The following is a 24357-nucleotide window of genomic DNA, read 5'->3' as shown; positions in this document are numbered from 1 at the left end:
AAGCATTAAGAATTGTCATTATTTAGCTGAGAGCAAAGTGTTTGATCTACTGTTGTTCTGAAATGCCTCCTGATTTAAAATGATATATATTTCATTTAAAATTTATATAAATGTCATAGTTATAGTTTTAACTGTACTTTTTAAAACTTCTTTAGAAATTTTGTATTGCTCTTTGTTTTTACTGAAATCTGAATTGGGAGTCCATGTTGTTTGTTCTTACATATCTTAGGGGTTTCTTGCCAAGATTTCTTCAGAGAAGGTTTGCTATTGCTTTCTGGGAGGCTAAGACAGTTGGACTTTCTCAAAGTCATCAGTAGATTCCTATGGCTGAGCAGGGATCCAAACCCTGATCTCCCAGAATTAGTCAAATCAATACACCACACTGGCTCTCCTGTTAGTGGAATAAAATGCAGTTGAGCAGTGCATTCATGGTTAACACTGCAGAGCCACAAACTACCTTAGCTCTTTATCTGGATGTCATGTTGCACTATAGCTTCCTTTTCTACCTTAGAGTTTCATGCATCTTCCTCTTTCTCACTCAGCTGTTGTTGTTGTTGCCTTGCAGAGAATGGGATGGTGAATTTGAAAGACTTCATCAGGGCCTGCAATGCCACTCTAACCCTCTCCAGCATGGAGGGTGAGTGTTTTTAACTTTTCAAGGAAGAAATGAGAAAGCAGCAAAATGGAAAAGGGCCACCTGGTACTGACATCAGGTTTTAGAAGGTCCCTGAGCAAGAGACACTTTTTTGGGCCCTCGTGATTCAGTGGGATACTTCCTCCTTGACCTTACTGCCATTATCACCAGGTGCTTCTGGCGCTCCTCTTGGTCATTATATCACTTGTGCTATTATGCCAGGCATAGAGTCAAAGGGCAAGCTGGCAGCTCCATCGGCTGCTCCTTATTCAAACCATTGCTGTTTTCTGGGTGAGAATGAGAAGCAGGTGAACAAGCAGGCTTTCATGGCAAAGAAGGGGAGCAGTTCCAGTGGGCTTTTGCTGCACTTGTTGGAGTGTGGCTCCTCAGCAGATGATCCACCATGCTGATCCTAAAACTGACATGGAGCCCATCATTAGCACTTATGCTGTTTTGTATCCTAAGGAAACACTGGATCTCCTCCCAGCTCTGGTGCCATACCAGTGCTATGTAGCCTGCACTGTTGGGGAGGGTAAAGAGTATTTGCAAATTTTCTCACCCTTACTGACAAAGAGTACTACAACCCCACAAAAAAATAGTAATGAGCTATTAGATTTTTGCCCCTCCATGAGAACAAAATGCTCAGTAAACTTTTCAGCCACAGCACCACCACCATCATCAGTAGCAGCAAAAATAGTTTTTGTTGTACTTTGCGCAAATTGCACTGTCTTTGGTGCAAAAAAAAAAAGCATTTTGAATTTTTTTGCAAAAAGGCCCCTAAACGAATGACATACAAACCTTAACATACAAACGTTGGATGGACAGGACTAAGCAAGACAGCTTGTTTCTTTTGAAGCCCTGACTATTACCACTGGTTACTGGTTGTCCAGGATACATAAGAGACTGGTTTAGGTCACAATGTCCTGACCTTACAAAGTGTTTAAAAGCTTTAAGCCCTGTAGACTAAAAACAGCTGGGCTGAAGAAATCGGTAGTAAGAAGTTGGTATGTGAGACAAAGCTTTCAAGGGTTCCTTAGTGTGCCTCCTGTAGCAGTTCTCAAAAGGAGAAGGAACTGAAAAAACAGGAAGGGTAGGGAAAATGCAAGAGATGGTGGTTTCATGGTGAGGCAAACTCCCTCCTAGGCAAATAGCATCTTCCTGACATTGCTGGATACCTGTAGATACTTGTAGTATTTACATGCAAATTATATCTAATAATAATAATAATAATAATAATAATAATAATAATAATAATGTAATTTATATCTTGGCTTTTTCCCAATAAAAGGCAATTTACAATTTATTAAAAACATAACAGATTAAAAACCACACGGAAAAAAATGCCAAAAAGTATAAATATAAAAGTTATTTTTAAAACAATTTAACAATCTGTAAATTTGAAACTATTGAAATTGATTTTAAAACTATATTAAAATCAATTTTAAAAGCACAGAGGATCATTAAAAGCCCATCTCAGTCCATTTCTAAAAGCCTAAACATAATCTGGAAATTAAACTAAGGATGAAAGGTGACTCCATCAAAACATTTTAGACATACTTCAGACAAAATATGTTTAGGATGGGATTATCAGTGTGAAATTGATTTATTTCTGCCCAAAATACCACCATTTGTGGGAGAAAAGTTTTCCCTCCCAGCAATGTACTTTGTCCTCTTTTTTCTCTCCCACTCTACTATCTTCTGGATTCATGATTGAAGATGTTAGAGAACACAAAAAGTCCTGAGCTGACCCCTGAGTTTCAGTGCTATTATATTTGGAATTCTATCTTCTTCCTACAAGTGTAACTGCACTACAAAATCATAGCGCTTTGATTTCATTTGAACTGTCATGGCTCCATTCCACAGAATCTTGGGATTTGATGAAGTACATAGAATTATCTGCTTGTGTTCTGGTACTGAGATTCAGGCACAGTAGGAAAGAATTCTCTAGCAGAAAAATCTAACCTATAAATCTCATGAGGCCATTGAGTGGACCACAGCTGTTAAAGTGGTATCACACTGCTACAGCTGTGCAATGCAGATACAAGACTCTTTGTGTATGATGGTGAATCTGCTCCATATTTTATTCTGAACCTTAAAGTTCCTCTCCAAGGGGCTGAACCCATTCGGCAGATAAGGTTCACCCCCATGGATGAATCTGGACTAACTCTGTGGCTGGATTCACAATCACAGTGACGTAGGAGACACCAGCCACCTTGGCAAACTTACAGTTGTGGCTGGTCCTGCATTTTAGACAGTTGGTGGAACTATGACAAATTTTAGTGTGCGTGTGCATAGAAAGCAAGCATCACAATGTGCAGGCTTCTAAGGAACATTCAATCCACCGAGCAGATTGTGCCACCTGCTATAGTCCCAGATTAATGAGAACCGCTCTCTGGATGGCCTATGTTCTGTTTGTGTGTGTTGCGGGGAGGGTTCAGCTTTTTAATCCAAAATGAACTACAGATGGAAAGGCAGAGACACAAGTACAGCAAACATGGCTGCCCCACTGCTTCTCATTTGCCCTTCATTCATAGTTCCATTACAAACTCTTTTTTGTCTCCTCACCAGTGTTTCTTTGCATATACATACGTATGTACAGGTATCATTTTCACTTCATTCATGCAGCTGCTTTGTCTTCATTATACCACTGCAGTCCTAGCCAGAGCATGGAACAATTACCATTTCTCTTTCCAAACTACACCTCAGAGAATCCCATAGGCAGCATGTTCACTGACCATGTTGGCTAGAGAGTTCTAGGAGCTCTAGTCCTAAAAGTAATTTTTCCAAGCTCTGGATAGACCAGTTAAGATGGATAGTAGCATGCCACAGGCCCTTGTGATGGAGTTACCCAAAAAAAGTAATGCTAGAGTTTAATTAGACAAAGCAGGAGGTCTGCTAGTCCTGAAGGTGTTGTCATCTACCATTAGCTTTTCACATATTTTCTTCTTCCCCACAGGGAGATATCCAGGTAAAATGTCGAATGCAAAGCCATTGAAGTTGCCGAAGGTGCTGGAAAAGTACCGCTGCCCTCCAAATTCTGGCAGGTCAGTAGGGCCCACTTGTGGACATGTAATCTTCAGCCTGAATTTCCCTTTGCAATGTTGCTTCCCATACCCAATATTCCAGGGCTTTGAAAATCACCATCCTTCAGAATAGACTTCTGGGAAGGGTTTTTTGGTGCTGCAGCAGTGCAAAAAAGGTTGGCTTTGTGCTCACTGTACATTGTATACCTTACATACACTGTACAGGACAGTATGCTAAGGGATCTTGGAGCACCTTAGTGACTAACTGAAAGAAATTGGTAACATGAGCTTTTGTAGACTTGAGCCTGCTTCAGTAGAGCTAAAGCTTGGAGGAGATTCACTAACCCAGTGACATCAGACCCAACCACCTCCTGTGGCTTAACAAACAACTAAAGGCAAAGGTTGGTGAAAGTGACAATACACCACATTTGTTGAATGCAGCTCCCATATTCCTGCAAGCCTTTCAGCTGGCATAATTCCCAGCATTCCCAGGCATTGTGCGATTGTTTATCTGAGATCTGATATTTGATTTGATATTTGATCTTTGATCTTTTTAATGCTTTTTTTATCTAATTCTATCTTGTCTTATTATCTATTGTTTTATATGTATTTTGTAGAATGTATGCAATTGGCAGGTTTCATTTTTATCGATTTTATTGTTTGTATGTACAGCGCTGTGTAAATCTACAGTGCTATATAAATACATAAATAATAATCATCATCATCATCATCGGGGGGTGACACCTTGAGTTACTGCACCAGGTGACGCCAACCCTTGTGATGCCATTGGGGAGAACAAATTAATTTGGTTCTGTAAACAAATTGACATTATATACAATGTGATTTTTTTTATATAAAAAAATCAACGGTAAACAAAGCCACCAATGGGAGAAAAACAGCATCTTCTTGGTCACTATTATACCAAGTTCTTTCTTCTCTTGACAGAATGTTCTCTTCGGTGACTCCCTCTAAGATGGTCTCATTCAAAGCAGTTAAAGAGTTGACTAAGCCACAGCTAGAAGGTGATTCTCCTGCTTGAAGATAAAGTAGTCAAGTTTGTTTTACAGTTTGCTGGACATGAGATGTCTGAATTAGGGTGACCAGAGTGAAAACTGCAGATGGTTCCTATAGCTTTAATGGTTGGATTTGTTGTTGTGCACCTTCAAGTCATTTCCGACTTAGGGAGACCCTAAGGTAGGGTTGCCATAATTGTCCACTTTTACCAGGGACAAAATGTGGAACAAATTCAAGACCAAACTGTAGGACAACTGCAGGACAAAACTCAGCCCAAAATGTAGGACATTGAAGAAAAATGGTGGATCTTAAATGTCCTACATTTTGAGCTGAGTTTTGTCCTGCAGTTGCCCTACAGTTTGGTCTTGAATTTGTCCTACATTTTGTCCCTGGTAAAAGTGGACAATTATGGCAGCCCTACCCTAAGGTGAACCTATCAAAGTGTTTTCTTGGCAAAAATTTGTTTGGAGGAGGTGCCCTTGCTTTCTCTTTACCCAAAGTCACCCAGTAGGTTTCTATGGCCAAGCTGGTATTCTAACCCTGGTCTCCAGAATTATAGTTCAACACTCAAAACCAGTACACTATGAAGGGCCTCAGCAGGTGTTGTTACCTGGTTGCCTGACAAGCAATCTGCTGAAATTCCCTCTTCTACATAGTCATTAATGGTGCAGGAGCCTTCTCATGTTTTCAGCCTGGCAATCCTGGAAAACCATTCTAGATTCTTCTGCCCCCAACCCCATACAACATCCCTAAAACTGCTTCAGTCCTGCAAGGAACCTTGTGGGCTGCATTTTGCAGATAGAATATTAAGACCGGGGGTCTCTGGGATACTGCTAAACATGACTTCATGTTGCAGCAGTGGTACCTGTAAAAAGACAGCCTCCCAAACCTGGACTTACTTCATTAAAGTTGTGCATTCTATTGTAGAGATTTTATGCTGCTGTTACTGTTTAGATGTGATCACAGCTTACCATTCTCCAGCCTAGAGTCTTCCAGATATATTGGCATAGAACTCCCATCATTGACCATGCTGCCTAAGGATGATGAGAGGATGTAATCCAGCACTTCTGGAGGGCAAGAGGTTGTGAGAAGATGTTGTTGCTCTACACAGATGATGTTGTTGCAAGTGTATAATGGAACAGAGCATGTTCTCCTTCCTCCTTTGGGATGTGTTATTTGAAGGTGTCCTGTGCTCTGAAAAAGCAGGTTAATCAACTGTCATAATGTTATGACACCTGGGAAACAAGACTCTTGAAGTCGCAGTACAATTTAGAAAAATAATTGTCAAGACCCTCAGTAAAGAGCCTCAAGAATTTTTGGGAGACATAGCAGGACCCATGACAGTTGAAGGCTGAACTGCATACTAAGGAGTTTATCACACTGAGACAAATTTTGGCATGAAAGAGAGATTAATGCACATTTAAAGCATCCCGCAAATAAAGCAAAATTGGGCAAATGATTATCACACACGATTGTGCAAATAAAGTGATATTGGAAATGTATTGTCACTGAAATCCCGAAAGTAAAAGGATGCACGTCAATGCTTCTTTGTGACCACTTTAATGGTGGGTTTTGTGTGACATCATGTGAAATTGTTTTGCATAATTATGCGATTTTTATGGGATATTCACAGGATAATCTCCCAAGTTAAATATGCAATGTACCAGTAAAGGTTCCTTCCTTTTCTTTACATCCACACAGGTACAGGCAATTTGTTTCTCTTCTTTTAGCCCTTTGTGGACTATTTTAAATAATAACTAGATGGCTACAATAGACCTGATATGAATTATTATTATTTTATCTTCTTATATCCCACCTTTCTCCCAATATAGGGACTCAAGACGGATATGGGCCACATGATTATTTGTGTCTAAAAGCAAAAGAACTCTATAAGTGCACGCTCTGTATTTGTGTTAGCATGCATGTTAGCACTCAATATGAGCAAATCCATTGTGAGCTAATTGATCTAGAAACAGTTTCAAGGATGGGTACAAGTGTACATAACTCTTGCCTATGGACTATGTATAAAGTTATAATTGCTGTGTTAAAAATATAAATGTTAGGGGTGGGACATTGTAATAAGAATTTTAGTTGGCAGATCGTTCTTCCTCTCAGTAATACATCTTCAAAACAAATCAGTCTTTGATTCTATGATGAGTCTTTCCCTCTCCTTAATTCCCTATAGCCTTCCGTGATGCGTATGATACCTTCACCAAAGACCTTGATGGCAACGTCGATCTTTCAGCTCTAGAGACCACAGCCCATAAACTGGGAATCAACCTAACTGAGGAAGAAGCCTTTGATGAACTGGTATATGCCGACACAGATGGTAATTGTTCACCATAGCTATTCAGACCAATATACACAAAAAGAAGTGTGCGGGACCAAACCATCAATTTGACTTGAACTGAAATTTTGCAAAAATCTTGGCATTCAGCTTCATTTAAAAAAAAAATCAAATATATAATTTTTTTAAATTGAAGGTTGCTGTTTTGAAGGATATTTCTGACTTGTCTTCTGTGGTATAGCTACAGAAGGAGCAAAATGAGGGCATCTCACCCCAATAAGAATTTTAAACACACACACACACCATGAAATGTTCCTTCACTTCCCACATTTCTGGCAATGAGGTCACATAATACTTCAGTTGAGAAAGAAAGTTTAGGCATCCAAAGAAAAGGACCACAATGGCAAACCCTTTCCCCGCATCCCTATTCCTTCAACCTGTTCCATCAACTGATTTTTTTGGTTGTTTGTTTTCTTTTTTGTGGTATTGTCTTACAGGAGATGGAAAGGTGAATTTCACAGATTTTCTTAATATCATCACAGACAGCAAGCGCTTCATCCAAGCTGTAGGTAAGAAAAAACGATCTGGGATCACTAGCATTTACTCCTGCTCTCAGTATAAATTCTGCGTGTTAATGGTATTTAGAGGACGTACATAGAATTACTGATGAATACCTTAAAAGTGAGTTAAGATAAACACAGTAATGAAAAATAGCATTACTTTATACATTTGATGAAGCAAATAAAACATAGGAGACTATTACACGGGGAGAAAGCAAGGATTCAACAGGCATTTACCCGGCAGAGTCATGAAATAGTGGCAAAGATTTTCACATGATATTGCAATCTGAGAGGACTTATTCCTGGAAGAACCAGGAATGGTCCAGCAGCAAACCATTCATGGGACTTCACCTTGAAAGGTTTGTTGCTGGACCATTCCTGATTCTTCCTGGGATAAGTCAGCCCTGTTTAAATATTTGAGGGGATGTCATATTGATGAGGGAGCAAGCTTGTTTTCTGCTGCTCCAGAGACTAGGACCTGAAGCAATGGATGCAAGCTACAGGAAAAGAGATTCCACCTCAACATTAGGAGGAACTTACTGACAGTAAGGGCTGTTCGACAGTGGAACAAACTCCCTTGGAGTGTGGTGGAGTCTCCTTCCTTAGAGGTCTTCAAACAGAGGCTGGATGGCCATCTGTCAGGGATGCTTTGATTGTGATTTCCTGCATGGCAGGGGGTTGGACTGGATGGCCCTTGTGGTCTCTTCCAACTCTACGATTCTATGATTCTATGAAGCACACAGCACTACAGGTTAACTATACTGTCACGTCAGACATATGAAACATAAGATTTTGCACTATTTGTCATTGAATGTCAGTCCAGGATTCCTGATGCATTGGAATCTCAGGGTATTTCCAATGGTTCTTCTTGGTGGTCTTTCAAGGGAAAGGCCCCAGTATGTCCACGGTAGCTCACTGGAGTGGACCTTCTGTGATGGGATGCCTTTCAACCACAGCTCATGGTGTACATGACCCCAGTCTATCACAAATCTGGACGACTTTAACAGTTCAGAAGACTGGGCCTCTTTCTTATTGGCTTCTTCCATGTAACTTGAAGACTGTGGTCTGCTTCTTGCAAACCCCTTTGTCACCGAAGGAGACTGAATGTCTTCCTTTTCCATCTTCCATGCAGCTTGCAGACTCTGGTCTACTTCTTGCTCCTTCCAGAACTGCTGTCGCTCCACTGGAACCAGCTCCTACTCTAGCAATCCTATTGTTAGCAAGAAACAAGTCTTTCCTTGTCTTTCCTATCCTGCAAGATATTCCAACTAATTTAGGAACTACATCTGTCATTGAAGCAGGAGGTAGTTTCAGTGGCCCCCTACCTTTTGAGGGCAGAGTCACTCTGATAACATCAGCTCTCTTGTATCAGTTAACCTCTTCCCTTCTTGCCACTCCATCAATTGTGTCTTGTCACAGGAGCTTCTCTGATCAATCTCCATCTCCTTTTTTCTCTCAGCTCCTAACCAAGGTGATATGGAGACTGTTGATGCCCGAGGGATTTTGTTGTTTGAGCTCGTCTCAAAGCTGGTAGAGACATCTATGCTGTCCAGGAAAGCGACTGTGAATATTGTCAGGTGAGAAAAACTCCCAAACACAAACTCACAGTCATACTCCTTTTGCAAGAATTATTAAAAAGAAAATGTATTGATGAGGGTTAACCATGTAACCTCATTAGCTCATTGTTAATTCAACTCATCACTGTTAGAAGGCACTGTGCAGCTATTCTCATTCTCCCTCCTCCTCCTTTACAAATCTCGGTTAAGAAAAGGAGAGATGTGGTAAAAAAAAAACAAGTGAACATTATAAATGGAGAATGAGGCAGTGTAAAAGTCCTGTAAGAGATGCCATGGTTAGTCTTGTCTCAAATCACTTAGAAAATCTGACTTTTTGAAAAGGGTGGAATAGCAGCATCCCTATGGGTGTGGATGACCTTAGCACTTATCTTCTAGCTTTAAATTAGAGGAATAATTTTCATATGTACTACTTGGCTGGGAGGGGGGTGTTGAGCTTCCTGGCCTCAGGCTTCAAATAATGATGTTGAAGAGAAAGCTCTGGCATCAAGGGCCATTTCACACTATGCAATTATAACACTATGATCCACCTTTAACTGCCATGACAACATCCTGTGGGATCCTGGGAAATCTCAGGATTTTATTGGCTGTTGTCGTGGCAGTTGAAGTGATATAATTGTGCACTAAAGTATAACTCTGCTAATTATAATGCTATCATTGTGTGGTATGAAAGGTCCCCTAGCCTCTATGCTGGTACTGCTGATTTCCTCTGTGAGACATAACATTGGCTGTTATGGTAAAACATGAAACCTTTGGTTCCCACCTTGTTTGCCTTTTTAGCTATTACCGGAAAAAGTTTCTGGAGGCAACTGGCAAGAAAGCTTGGCGGGCTGATAGCATTGATGAAGGTGCACAGAGAAGACGCCGTGCCAAGAAAGGCAAGATGGCTAAAGCTCGCTCGACCCCCATGTCTGCCTTTGCTGGTGCAGCCCGCATTTGCGTCATGAATGACCAAGAATTGCGAGACTACTTAGAACAGCTCCAAGGTAATTAAAACTCACACACCTCTGTTGGTGTGTGCAAATAGCAGCTGCCAAAAGTTAGGTTGGGTTATGAACCAGGAGACTGCCCTGACTCAATACTTTGGAATTCTGGGGACTGTAGTTTCGTGAGTTATTTAGCCAAAACAAATTACAATTCCCAGAATTCTATAGCATTGAGCCATGGCTGTTAAAGTGGTGTCAATCTGGATTATTTCTGCAGTGCGGATACAGCCTGAGTCAGTCTTCCAACTTGGTACACACACTTTCAACTACCACAATCAGTGATAGCTCCCCCTAAAACATCTGTTTGCCTTACTCAGAGCTGGAGGTGGCTGGGAGCTGAGACTACAAAAAACACCTCCTTCCAGAGGAGTTTGAGAACCTTACTTTTTTGACTGCAACTCCTAAAACCCCCAGTCAACAAAGCAATAGGCATGCTAGATGAGAAGCTGGGGATCCTTGTAGTCCAAAAAAGTAACTTTTCCAGTCATTGGCCAGAGGTTCCTCCTCCTGCAAAGAGAATTAAGTCCATGGGAAAATGATAATCCTTCTTATTCAGTAATGTTCTATACAGGACCTGTCACATTACAAAGATCTTGGGATGCTTAAACAACAACAACTAGTGTTTCTAAACTCACCTGCAGTAAGGAGTAGGGGAGAGGAGCTGAGGGGTTATAAATGGGTAAGTGAAATTGATATTTGGCAATTATAGGTTTCTGCATCAGTGCAGAAAAGGCAGGAGTGGGCAACGTATGTCCCACTGGGGTCAAAAATTGCTCCCAAATGACCTGAAAAGCCGTCTAAGGAGTTGAGGGCATTTTCATCGTGCTTTTGCCTCCCCAAATCATTTTTAATACCAGGAGAGGCCTTTTCTGAAGCAAGGAGTGAACATGATGTCACTTCCAGTTACTCTTGCGTCTCTCTCTTTAGCCAGCTTCCTCCATTCAAGGCCTTTCATTAGCTTTGGAAAAGAAAATATAGCAAAGATAGCAAAGAATGGGGAGAGATAATGATTATGGGCTTTAAAGACTGATTGTCATCAAATATCTGAAATATTTTTAAAGTTATTATATATGAAAAACAATGTTTAAAATTTGAAATGTTACTTTGTGATTTAAGATGGGATCCATGGAATAGCTAACAACTATTAGTTAATGGAATACTAGATATGAAATTATGAAGAAATAGCAAGACTCTGCTGGGAAAGGAAGAACATTTATATCTCTTTATTTCTTTTTCTTTTTCCTCACCCTTTCTCTCTTTTATTCTTTCTTACTTTCTTTTTTTATATTTTTTCTTTTCTTTTTCTCTTTCTAGGTTTCTTGTTTATTTTTTTCTACTTGTTTGTATTGTTTGTAACTTTATAATTTTGCAATTTAATTGGATAATTGTATGTAATTTTTTTAAAAAAAGGAACAGAAAATATGCAGGCAACTGCTGGGCTTTTCGGCTTTTCCATCCACAGCTAAAAGCAGTTGGGAAAGTGTAATTTGGATGGTGTGATGGTGAGACTAAAAGGATATTTTTAAAACTATGCTATGGCTTAAACTCCATCCTACCAAACTATTTTTGAAGAGAACAGAGATTCATTCATGCATCTCCAATACAATACTTTATTTGTGCCCTTAAGTCCAAAACACACTGCAGAAATCATCCAGTTTGAGACAGCTTTAACCACTTGAACTGCCCTGGCTCAATGCTAGGGAATTCTGGAAAGTGTAGTTTCGTAAGACATTCAGCCTTCTCTGTCAGAGAGCTCTGGTACTACAATAAACTACAGTTCCCAGGATTCCCTAGCACTGAACCAGGGCAGTTAAAGAAGTCTCAAACTGGATTATTTCTACAGTGTGTTTTGGACCTAAGTCAGTTTTCTGGGGGTGAGAAGTAGATCTTGCCTTGTGTGGCAATAGGTCCCTCACATTGGCTATTTATGTCTGTGTATCCTCTCATCCTCTTTGGTGCCTCTGATCTTTGTTCCTTTTGCCATTCACACTCCACTCTTGACAGGTCTGAAGTTCTGGAAATTGTAGTCCAAAAGCAGAGCCCCCTAATCTTTGCCTTGGATGTTCCAGAAATTGATTTTTTTTTAATTGCTCTCCTCTTTGCTAGAAACCATCAAGCCATCTGAGAGCCCCTATGCTCAGGTGCCTATCTTTCCCTTAATTCCCAACCGGGACATCATGCTGAAAGGTAGGCCAAAGAAGGATCTCCAGAAGCTGGAGGCACAACGAAGGATGGAACCCCTCGCATCCTTTGAGGACCATTTCTTCCGTAAGAAAAGGTGGCTAAAGCAGGAGGTGAGAGATGAACTTCATTTATGCTAGGTTTACACTCAGTGCCATAATGTATACCTGCAATATACTGTACAATGTGTATGTGTGTGTGTGTACACACTTGCTTGTGTGCGAGGGTTCCCTGATGTCCTGTTTTGTATGGAACGTCCCATATTCGGAGGCTGAGAATCCCATCCTATATTGGTTCCCAAGGGATGCCCTAAATCCTGTATTCCTTGAATTCTTGAGAGAGTGTGTCAGCTGCACTCCCAGCAGACCAACGGATGAACTGTGCATAGCAGTTAGGTCTTACCAAATGCCTAGGGTCCATCTGTGGGGACCATGATTGACACTGAGCTGCTGTTTCTCCTTTCTGACTGCAGAGGATGGCTGCAAGGGCATAGATTTCTAAATTTCCTGAGAAGGGTATGAGGCTAAACCTGGGCAAGGGGGCTATGCTTATTTGTTCACATTTGTGTGTATGTGTGTGTACATATTATATATGTATAAACTTGACTACAAGTCGAGAACTTATGCCCCAAAATTGACCCTAAAATCCTAGGTCAACTTGTATATGGGACAGTACACTAATACTGCTTAGAAAGGTCCTGAGAGAAACGCCGCAGTGATGCCCCAACTCTTTGTGCCAGGGGACAGGAGTTTGTGTGTGTGTGTGTGTGTGTTTGTGTGTATGTGTCTCCAAAAGAGTTTCCCAATCTGATTTTAAAGCCTTCTTTTCTTCCCATCAAAGAAATACCCCTTTTAACTTCACTTCTTTCCCTTCCCAATCCCATTTGAAAACCTTCTCTTCCCATCAAAGAAACACCCCATTTAATTCCACTTCCTTTCCTCCCCAATCCGATTTTCAAACCTCTCCTCCAACACCTGGAAAGTGGTGTCAGGTGGTCAGGAAAGGTCCAGAGAAGGAGAAGGAGGGACAGAAGGGGTGTTTTGCCTTTTCCATCCTTTGTTATAGCCCCCTAAGTTTTATCCTCGATTTATCCACGGGTCATATAAAAATCCATGATGTTTACCCTGAAACCTTCCGTCGACTTATACATGCAGTCAACTTGTACATTAGTATATATGATATTTTGGAAGCAGACAAAAACTTCTCTGTTCCAGCAGACCTTTGGTGAATAATCTGAGCCCACATCTATGATTTTCAGGACTTGCAAAATTGTTCTGTACTTTAGATGTTTAATGGTTTAATATTGTAATGTTTTAATTTTATTTTTAAGTTTATATATACATTTTTTTTTCCTGGGTTTTAAAATGCATATGTTTTAAATTTTGTAAGGCCAGCTTGAAGCCCAGTATTGGCCAAAAGGTGAGATACAAATAAATTCAGAACGAATGAATACATAAATATTCCACACACACATATCTCCCACATGGCCAAATATTAAAAGGAGATGGCATAGAAATGTTTACTTCCTTAAAATCACCGGGGGGGACAGAATTCCCCCTTCCTTTTTGCAATAATATTGGAATTACTACAAGTAGTAATATTTTTGTTACTAAAAATATTAATATTTTTATCCATGTGTTTTGGGGTTGAGATCTATGGGTTTGCAGGTCCAAATGTCAAATTGTGCAAGAGCCATGAGATCTTGTGAGAAGTCCTCCTCTCACAAAATTTGAGAGGGCCTCAGGTAGGCCTACCTCATATGTCTTAACCTGGCCTGGCAAGCAGAAGTCTGCCCCGTATTGCTCTGCAGAAAATCTTTGAACCTGCATGTGCAGGTACAACACACACACACACACACACACACAACCAGACTCGAATACTAATCTTCTGTTTTCTGTCTCTGCTGATTTTTTTTTCAGCCCAAACCCTCCAAGCCTCAGAAGCCCTTACTTACTCTCGCACCAGCCCTGACACACAGGCGTTTAACATTGGACAACTTAGATGATATCCGAAAAGAAGTAAGTAGCTAGGAACTGGTATCATTCATTGTGCTAGATTTAGTTGTGTTGCACTTCAGTGAACTGTAATGTGCCTTAGGTTAAAAACATTATTATTATTATTATTATTATTATTATTAAACTTTATTTCTATAGCGCTGTAATTATACACAGCGCTGTACAAAGTCGGTAAAATTAGGAGTAAATAAAAGCCTGTCCAAGGCGTACATTCTAAGATAATAACAATTAAAACAGGAATAGATAAAATTACCATATAGAAAGGAAAAAAACAGGTTAAAAACATCAAATATCAAACAAATCACATCACATCACATCAAATATTGTCAGACAGCCAGATAATGGGTAAGCCAGAACATGGGTAACTTGTTTCCTTATTTAGAATGGAACCCAAGAAATCCTTAACAAACTTTTATAAACCACCTGGTGCACAAGCCTATTCTGTTCTCCCTTTCTCGAAGACAGCTTTGCATTTCAGTCAAACCCAGGATTATAGTTAAATGAGCCCAAGCAAATCATTATTTCTAAGCCAGTTTCAAACCCATCCTTGTTTGCATACACATTGTATAAACAGTTGTGGTCTTCTTTAACCACTGATGTAAAGAGAGAAACAAATGTTGTTCATAGAATCATAGAGTTGGAAGAGACCACAAGGGCCATCCAGTCCAACCCCCTGTCATGCAAGAACTCTCGATCAAATCATACCTGACAGATAGCCATCCAGCCTCTGTTTAAAGATCTCCAAGGAGGGAGACTCCACTACACTCTGACAGTTCCACTGTCGAACAGCCCTTACTGTCAGGAAGTTCCTCTTAATGTTGAGGTGGAATCTCTTTTCCTGGACCTTGCATCCATTGCTCCGGGTCCTGTTCTCTGGAGCTGCAGAAAACAAGCTTGCTCCCTCCTCAATATGACATCCCTTCAAGTATTTAAACAGGGCTATCATATCACCTCTTAACCTTCTCATCTCGTGACTAAACATCCTCAGCTCCCTAAGGCATTCCGCATAGGGCATGGTTTCAAGACCCTTCACCATTTTAGTTGCCCTCCTCTGGACACGCTCTAGTTTCTCAATGTCCTTTTTTAATTGTGGTGCCCAGAACTGGATGCAGTATTCCAGGTGGGGCCTGACCAAAGCAGAATACAGTGGCACTATTACTATTATAGGGGCCTGACTCATGTTCAGTTTGTGGTCTGCTTGGACTCCTAGATCATTTTCACACATAGTCTCACTCAGCCAGGTGTCCCCCATCCTATATCTATGCATTGTTGTTGTTGTTGTTGTTGTTGTTGTTATTTCAAAGATTTATATCCTACCTTTCTCCCACAATGGAATTCAAGGCAGGTTACAATAATTTAAAAAACAGAAGTACAAAAGTTAAAAAAATTAAACATTATTTATATTAAAATATAAGTTAAAAACACCTAGAACTATGAGGGATGGGGTTGGGTGTGATCCACATACTGGTGACACCACATCCCAAACTCCAGATCATCTTTTCCAGTGTTTCATGTATCTGTTAAATAACATGGGGGACAGAACAGAACCCTGAGGGACCCCACATGGCCAGAGGGTTGAACAGGAGTCCCCCAACACCACCTTCTGAGTTCAGCTCTCCAAAAAGGACTGAATCCACTGTAAGATAGTGCCCCCAAGCCCTATCCCAGAGAAGTGACCCAGAAGGATACCATGGTCGATGATATCAAAAGCCACTGAGAGGTCCAGCAGAACCAAGAGGGACACACTCTCCTTGTCCAGTTCCCTGCATGGGTCATCCACCAAGACGACCAAAGCTGTCTCCATGCCATAGCCAGGTCTGAAGCCAGATTGAAATGGATCTAAGTAATATGTTTCATCCAAGAACCACAGGAGCTAGGAAGCCACCACGCATTCCAACACCTTGCCCAAAAAGGAGATATTTGAGACTGGTCAATAGTTGTCCAATCTGGTGGGGTCTAGGGAAGATTTTTTTCAGTAGTGGCCTCACCACAGCTTCTTTTAGAAAAGCCCGGAACCTGTCTTGCTGTAGTGAGGCATTCACTACTTCCCTTACTCAATCAGCCAGTCTCCCTCTGGCTGCTTTCAACATCCAAGATGGGCGTGGATCCAGTATGCATGTGGTGGCTCTCACCTCTCCAGTGATTCTGTCCACATTCTCAGTGTGTTGCATGTATACCTTCCTAATGTCCTGTTTTCTGAGGGATAGATCTGATTAATTCTCTGTGGTCCACTTTTTCAACTGCTTTTAAAGTGACCCAGTTTCTTTCTCCTCCCACTTTCCCACTTTGTTCTCACCTGCCACAAACTAAGTTCAAAGTGTAAAAGTAGTTTGCACTCCGTTAACTCAGTGGGAGAAAAAGAGAGCAGTGGAGAATCTTTGCCTTCTCATGAAACTCACCCTAAGGCCAACTGCTTGTGTGTTTTTCCTAGCATGTGTTTTCTTCCTCATTCATAAATTTTGCCATCTCAACTACATTCTGATATTGCTTGGCCACACACATCCCACTTTTCATCTGCGCAGTGCTAGAGAGTATTGTGCACATGTGTTGATTATGTCTATCTCAGTTTATTAAGGTGTGATTCATGGTTTAACATGAGTACATTACATCCAAATGTAGCCAGTTTCCTCTACCATTTAACTTAATTTTTTTATCTATATCTACAGATTCTATGGGGTCATTCACACTTACTTTTTTGTCCCAAGGAGATCCAGATCTCTGAAGTGATGCAATACCGGATTGGTGTTCCCACTATGTTTTCCATTTCTGAATCTCTCCGTGGCATTTTGACCCTGTTGTTAGTCACACTTGACACCATTTTGGTTTAAAATGGAGGTGCCTCCATTTCCAGGAACGCTGCAGCACAATCTGAATTATTTGAACAGCTTACTCACACTACCAAAGATGCAGATTGTTGCAACTCTTTAAAAAAGTGCTTAAGGACCTGATGTTAAGTGGGTTTTTCTGTGCCCCCCTCCCAAATGGTGCCAGGTGCATTTGGGGCCAGTGGGAACATTGTGGAAATAACCCAGTTTCACACCAGGTTATTTCCATTGTGTGAATGGGGCCTATGATAATGCTGCTAATGATGATGATTTTTCCTTATACCCCACCTTTTTAGCAGCCCTGGGACTAAAGTGAGTTTACATAGTTAAAAGTGATCAGAAAAAAGTTCACGTCACTAAAATATACAAAAGTTAAAATACAGTATGTTCCAAGACCTACCTTGGCTAACAAAATCCATGGATGCTCACGTACCATTAAATCCAATAGTGTAGTAAACTGCAGTCCCTTATTTAAAATAGCAAAATCAAGGTTTGCTTTTTGGAATTCATATGTTCTTTGGACTATATTTTAAGTTGTGGCTAAAGAATCCATGGATATGGACAGCCAATGATATAATTAAACTGTCAATGGCATTTAAAATAATTTAAAAGCATAAGAAACCCAAATAAAAACAATAAAGCACATTAGGAAAAGCCCTTTCATATGAGCATTCAGTTTCCAAAGTCCTCTTGAAACAAAAAAAAGTATTTTCTGTTGGAAGGACACCATGGAGGAAACCAAACTAATCTTTCTAGGAAGGGAGTTCCAGGCACTGGGAGCAGCCACCAAGGACCTCTCCTGTGTACCCACCAGATGTATTTGTACAGGTGATGGGATGGAGAGAATCCACACACTGAAGGTCTCACAACCTAAACAGGCTCATGTAAGGCAGGCAACATGATCCTTCAAATAGGCTAGATCTGAGCCACATAGAGCTTTATAGATCTTAACCAACATTTTAAATTGTACCTGGAAACAGACTTGTAGCTAGTGGTACTATTGTAACAAGGCTGTTTTATACTCCCTACAACTAATTCTATATAATGATTGTAGCTCTTTGAACCAGCTGAAATTTCCAAACCATTTTCTAAGACAGCCCTGTATCAAATCCCTTACAGTAATCCAAATGAGAAGTCAAGTGTCATCATGGCCAGATCTAACATCTCTAGGAACAGGCATAGTTGACACTAGTTTAAGTATGCAAAAGCACTCTTCGGCATCACAGAACCTGACTTCCAGGTTTAAGGCTGACTCCAGAACTAAACCCAAACTGCAAACCTGCATTTTCAGGGGGAGTGTAACGCTACCCAGCACAGCTGAATCCCTACTCCTGATTTGCCTTTGGAGGAAGAATTTGGATCATTGCATAGGCAATAAAGAATTCTGACTTCCACAATGACCAAAAAAGTGAGTTGCTGTGGCGTAAGCCGAACTCACAGCATCATAAGTCACCAATAGGATTTTCACCATTGTCCACAATTCTTCAGGTGACAGGTGTTGCAGAATGGCTACATGGCAGGCCTAGCTGCGTGTGGATTCTACAACAAAATATGACTCTTTTTGGTGTCGTTAGCTGCCCTCATGGCAACCCTGTGGATGAGAAATCTCTAATCCTCCCCTATGCTCCACTGCTCTGCTCAGTCCTGGATAGCCTGTGTGGCCCCTGAAGATTTCAGGAGCAGAAAATTGACCACAGATCTGCTAAGTTGGCCAATTATAAATAAAGAGAATGCATGTGGGATGGTGTGGAGACACTACAAGATAAACCCTCCTTAGTCTTCATTCTCATAACACCAAAATATGTGTATATGGATTGCATTCTGGTTTGCATAAAACTTCCTGACTGCATTCATAGCTGCTCTGACACTTTGATCTTCAAATACTGTTCTCTGGCTTTCCTCCTTCTCCTCAGGTGAAGAGAGTGACCACTGCCTACCGAATGTCCATCGCTCTCCGGGAGCGCAACAAATCACTCAAGCTCTGGCGCAGATTACGTGGAGGAGAGATTGGCTTGGAGACAGGGAACTCCACCTTCTACGAGACCTTCTCCACCTATTCCTGGTCCTGGAATGTCTGCCAGGAATTGCTAACACCACGAGAACTCCAGGAGTACGATAACAAACTATATCATGGTGGCCATCGATTGTCTGTTCCTGCAGAGAAACAAACCAGGGCAGCTGGGAGGCAAAATGGAAGTAAGAAGTAGCTCCAGATGTTGCTGACCAGAGCACCCTCCATTTGTTCTGTGGATGTTCCACAGAACAGTCTCGGGCTGGTATCCGGGTCACACTTCCTGCAATAAGAAAGGCAGGGTTTCACCTTTGTATGCTGGCTAATACAGTGAGAAGTTAAGATATAAGGGGCAAGTCCTCTCTCTTGTCTTTCTCTTTGGCTTTCCCCTGTTTTTTTAGTGTTGTTTAACAGTGAGGCAGAGAGGAAAAAGGATGGAAGGAGGAAAGAGCATATTTCAGAACATGTTTAATGTTGAGACTCAAGCACGATTTTGTGAGACCTTGTAACCTGAATTTGAATTTCACTCTGTTCCACTTACACGTGTGGGCATCTAAGAGAAATATGTTATCCTCTAACCCATCACTCCCTCGCCCCATGTGTAAGACTATCCAGCTCTCTCTACCTTTCAAGAGCATGGACCTCATTCACAGTACACAATTTTAGTACTATTATTCCACCGCAGTTGCCATGTTTCTGTCCTATGGAATCCTGGGACTGACAGTTTAAGAAGGGGCATTTAGAATTATCAGCCAGAGAGCTCTAGGACCTTCTGAAACTACAAACCCCATAAAGCCACGGCAGTTAAAGTGGAATAATAGTGCTATAGATCTGTAGTGTGAATGGGCTCCTGGTATACCAAAAATAATGTTTTCCAGTATAGGTAAGAATTAGTGTGTTGGTAGAAATCTTAAAGCTACCTAGCCCATGCCCCTGCAAGTGGAGAAAACTCTACACTACAGCATCTTTATTACATCATGGATTGTCCAGGAATACAGGAGAGATCATCCCCAGATAGTGAGAAGTGCCACCCACAGTCACACTTTTTGCTGTGCAATGAAATGGGTAGTATATATCTCATTCAACCTTCTGGCAAACCTGTGAAGTGGGTTATTTATCTCTGCATCCTGCAGATGAGAAATGATGTCTTCTCCAAGAGTTGTAGTTAAGCAACATTTAGAGAGCCACAGGTCCCCTTGCCATGATTGAAGAAGCTGGAATTGTTCTCAGGCAAGATACAGAGCAGGGTGGGCAATGTGCGGCCCATGGACTGGTCCCTAAAGCCTGTGAAACCCCAGACACCGCCCCAGCTTCCTTTTTTTCTAGGATTATTTTTGGGCATTTATCTTTCCCAAAACCAAGTCAAAATGTCTCAAACCTGCAGCAGTTTGCTCCTCCTGTGTGTGCATGTATGTGCCTTCAGGTCACTTGCTGACTTATGGCAACCCCATAAATTTCACAAGGTTTTCTTAAGCAAGGAATACTCAAAGGTAGTTTTGCCAGTTCCTTCCTCTGAAATGTAGCCTACAGCACCTGGTACTTGTTGTCGGTCTCCTGTCTGAATACTAACCAGGGCTGATCCTGCTTAGATTCCTCGATCAGGCAAGATCTGGTGATTTTAGGGTATTTAGCCCAACCTAACCCTTAAAAAATGCCAAAAACACATTTTAAAAATTGGGGGGGGGGGGGGTTTAACTTAAAATTAGCCAAAATGACCACAGGAAATGTCACTGCAGCACTTTCCGCATACTGAAAAGTACTAGTAGGATCTGCTGGACCGGCCAAGATGGAAAAATGACTCCCACACCCTGTGTAGATGCCCACACCTGATGTAATGCATAGGACAGGGCAACTTGGGGAAAGTATTAAGATGGCAGGTGTGAAATACAAGTCAAGAATGTTGTCCTCCAAATCCAATCAGTTCAGTTGCACAACAGGTAGCTAGTCTATGTGCATATGCATCAAAAAAGATGTACAAAAATTATTAAAAACGATTATTTAAAAAGGATGAGATAAGTCCATTCTAAAGCAAAAAGTAAAATATTTCAACATTTAATATGTTAACCAAGTTATGAAGGAAGCATTTTGTTGCCAAAACAGTAAAACAGATTTAGGCTTGATCTGGTTATGTTTCAGTTCTCCAAAACAAACAAACAAACAAAAATTTCCAAAAAGAAAGGGGAAAATCTGCCCAATACTTCAATAGCACATAACACTCCATCAAGCATAGTGCCCACATGCCAATAGGAGTCACTGTATGGACAAAGAAACAAGAAAGTGCTATCTGATTTTGTGTTCTACATGGTTATAGTGGAGCCATGGTTTGCAGGGTCAAAGCACCAGGAGCTTTTAAGTAGCAGAGAAAACATCATCTGCCACCCCCCTCAGGCTCTCGGCTTTGCTGTAACTTCACAGGAGGAGCTGATGGATTTTGCCAGCACTATATTGCTGTGACCTATCCCTGCTGTTATGCAGTTTTTAATGGTGACTTCATCTTGAATATGCATCTTCATCTGGTAGTTCATTAATATTCTGTTGGTGACAAGAACCTGTCTTCTGATATGGATCAGTTTTGGAGTCTCCTTGGGCGTATGGTAGCAGGAACCATTATGAGGAGTACCTGCACTAAAATTTTCTACCACACCACTGATTTGGCATCCACAGAAAGCAAAAGGATGGATGGCATTCGGTGCCATCTCAAAAATACCTTCCTAGGCATATGAGGGGGCCTGGTGATGCAGTAGTTAAATGCTGGTATTGTAGCCTCTCACAGCCACAAGGTTGTGAGTTCAGTCCCAGGCAGGGCTCCAGGGTCCACTCAGCCTTGCACTCTTCTGTAAGTTGATAAAATGGGTACCCAGCTTGTAGGGGCAATTAACTTACACATTGTAAACCACTTAGGGAGTGCTTAAGTGCACTGATAAGTGGTACAGAAATGTACTTGCTATTGCTGTATGTACTGAAAAAAGTTTAGAGAGAGGCCTTGACATTTGATAAAGAAATCATCTAGCCTATCTGAATAACAAAAATCCTATAGTCGCTAAACTAGGGATGGAAAGAGAATGTGTTTGCTATTCATTTCTCAGTCAAGAAAGGTGTTCTTTGCACATCAAGAACTATTTCCCTGTATTCTTCTTGATGGGGAATAAACATGGTAGAACTATTTAATTGGTTTTAATAATCTTTTTTTAACTGATTATATTCTTTAATACATTTTAGTCATTTAAAGTCAGTTTGTTGTTTACATTGTTTTAAAGTGGAATATGTTGATTTTATGGGATGCTCCCCTGAAATCTTAGACAGAAGGTGGGCTATACAGTAAAGATTTAAATCATTGAAATATGTGACTATGGGAGACAGAAAGGTCCCATCCTGATTACATGAGGATTAAAGGAAAAAGCACTTGAAAATTTTAATGCTTTCTTTCAGCCTTTGCACTGTTGAGAGGAGAGCAGAAGAGATGCCAGTTGTAGGCTCTTCTGCATCCTTTCATTACTATGGATCATGACCAAGCAACAAGTCAATCTTTCATGCAGATGGCAATAATCATTTTAAAACAAGCAGGGAGAGGGGACGTATGGTGAAAAAAGAGGAAGGCACTTGGTGGTATTTGATAATGTTAAAACGTACCTTTGGTTTTGCAAGTTCATCATAATCATCGTGATAATTTACTACTTAGAAAAGCACCTAACTATACTAATTCTTGTGTATAAATAAAAAGCAAATAAGCCTTTTAATTGCTGGAGTGTTCTTTTCTAAAAAATAGCCATACTGAAGCGTTCCTTCATGGCTTTTAGTTCTGCCCATGGAAAACCTTTTACCTGTGAGGGTAAGGCTGCTTGTGGCTGTGGCAGAAAAGCATTGTGTACATTCATTCTCCTTCATTCACATTTTCAACTGCAGCCTATAATGCAAATACCTGTACAGTTTCCCAGACTGACCCTCATCCAGATGAGTCCTGTGAAATCTTCCCATGAAGAGTATTACACAGTAATCTACCCTGAAACAACAGATCTCAAAACTTTTGAACGGTGTTTTGATTTTTTTTAAAGCAAAAGTAAATAGGGACTATGATTTATACATTATAATTTGACTAGTCTCCTTTGACTGAAGAAGACTGGACACTCCATTCATAAATACAAAGTGGTCCCATACAAGATAGATGTGCTTGAGATCCCTTATTTTTTTTACATGAACTTTTAAAAAGCAATATGCAACTGTTACCCAAAAACCTAGGGTCCCAGGAGGTTATCCAGAAATTGAATTCAATGGGGGAAGTATTTTCGCTCAATAGACAGCAGTGAGAGGCACTGGGAAACTAAGCTGGAACACAAGGCTATGTTTAACGGTTCCAAACCCAAAGAACTCCGGAGGGAAGTTCGAATTTAGTTTACTTGACTTATAAAAAAGGGGGGGGGAACACGCACTCAAAGCACTTAAACACACACACAAACTGAGATATAAAAGGCGGTAGTGGATAGTGATTTTAAGGATTGCAATAGCCATTACAGAACCAGTTCCAGAAGCCAGGCTCCTATCTGGGGAAAGCCGGGAGTCAAATGGGGCTGAGTCTGCTGCTTTGGATAACAGTCATGAAGGGTCAAGCTTGAATCTGACACAGTTTCTGCCTGAATCCACCTGGACCAAATTGAGATGGCCGAAACAGTCGTTTATATTATATAGGGTGAAACCTGACCTGGGACAGTTTCTCAGGACTTTGAGTGGATTTTTCAGGAATCCCGGAAACAGTAGTATTCCCAGCTGGTTGATGGTTTTAACTTCACAGTTACAAAAGCAATATTTTTGGTTGAGATTGATTTACTGCTTTCTTTCTCTTTGACCTTTAAGAGGAAATGCACATGGCAGCAGGTTGGGAAGAAGCAATGCTCAGTCACATCCATTAAGAGACATGGGTCCTTTCCACATGCCCTCAGGTCTTATGTCACAGCTCATGAGAAGTCCATTTAAAGATCATCATGGCCTTTCCAGAATCATACTGTCAGCTCTATGTAACTGCTATTATAACAAAAGGTGTGTTAGGTAATACAGCTCTTTCTTCACTTTTTCAAGGTGCAAAACACACTGCAGAAATAATCCAGTTTGAGACTGTTCTGGCTCAGTGCTAGGGAATCCTGGGAATTGTAGAATTCAGAGATATAGCCATGTTAGTCTGTAGAATCAGTACACAGAGAGATCTTGTAGCACCTTTGAGACGAACTGAAAGGAAGAAATTGGCAGCATGAGCTT

The 24357-nt window shown here is 40.9% G+C and overlaps 1 protein-coding gene across 1 annotated transcript in view; it reads left to right on the top strand.

The window, feature by feature from the left end:
- LOC149309225 (uncharacterized) overlaps positions 1 to 19306 on the top strand; it is a 98655-nt gene extending 79349 nt beyond the window's left edge. Inside the window, exons 55-64 of the mRNA XM_089532153.1 lie at positions 566 to 637; positions 3591 to 3678; positions 4603 to 4679; positions 6857 to 7000; positions 7456 to 7527; positions 8978 to 9095; positions 9873 to 10078; positions 12185 to 12372; positions 14179 to 14277; positions 19013 to 19306. Of these exons, the coding sequence (XP_089388279.1) occupies positions 566 to 637; positions 3591 to 3678; positions 4603 to 4679; positions 6857 to 7000; positions 7456 to 7527; positions 8978 to 9095; positions 9873 to 10078; positions 12185 to 12372; positions 14179 to 14277; positions 19013 to 19306 (1358 nt within the window). The remainder of the gene's footprint in view (positions 1 to 565; positions 638 to 3590; positions 3679 to 4602; positions 4680 to 6856; positions 7001 to 7455; positions 7528 to 8977; positions 9096 to 9872; positions 10079 to 12184; positions 12373 to 14178; positions 14278 to 19012) is intronic.
- Positions 19307 to 24357: the final 5051 nt, after the last annotated feature.

This window comes from Sceloporus occidentalis, unplaced genomic scaffold, assembly GCF_023333645.1.
Source record: "Sceloporus occidentalis isolate IW3139 unplaced genomic scaffold, rSceOcc1.0.p SCAF_7, whole genome shotgun sequence".
In the NCBI taxonomy this organism is placed as follows: Eukaryota; Metazoa; Chordata; class Lepidosauria; order Squamata; family Phrynosomatidae; genus Sceloporus; species Sceloporus occidentalis.
Note: the sequence above shows the minus strand (reverse complement) of the source record. Positions and strands in the feature narration are given on the sequence as shown.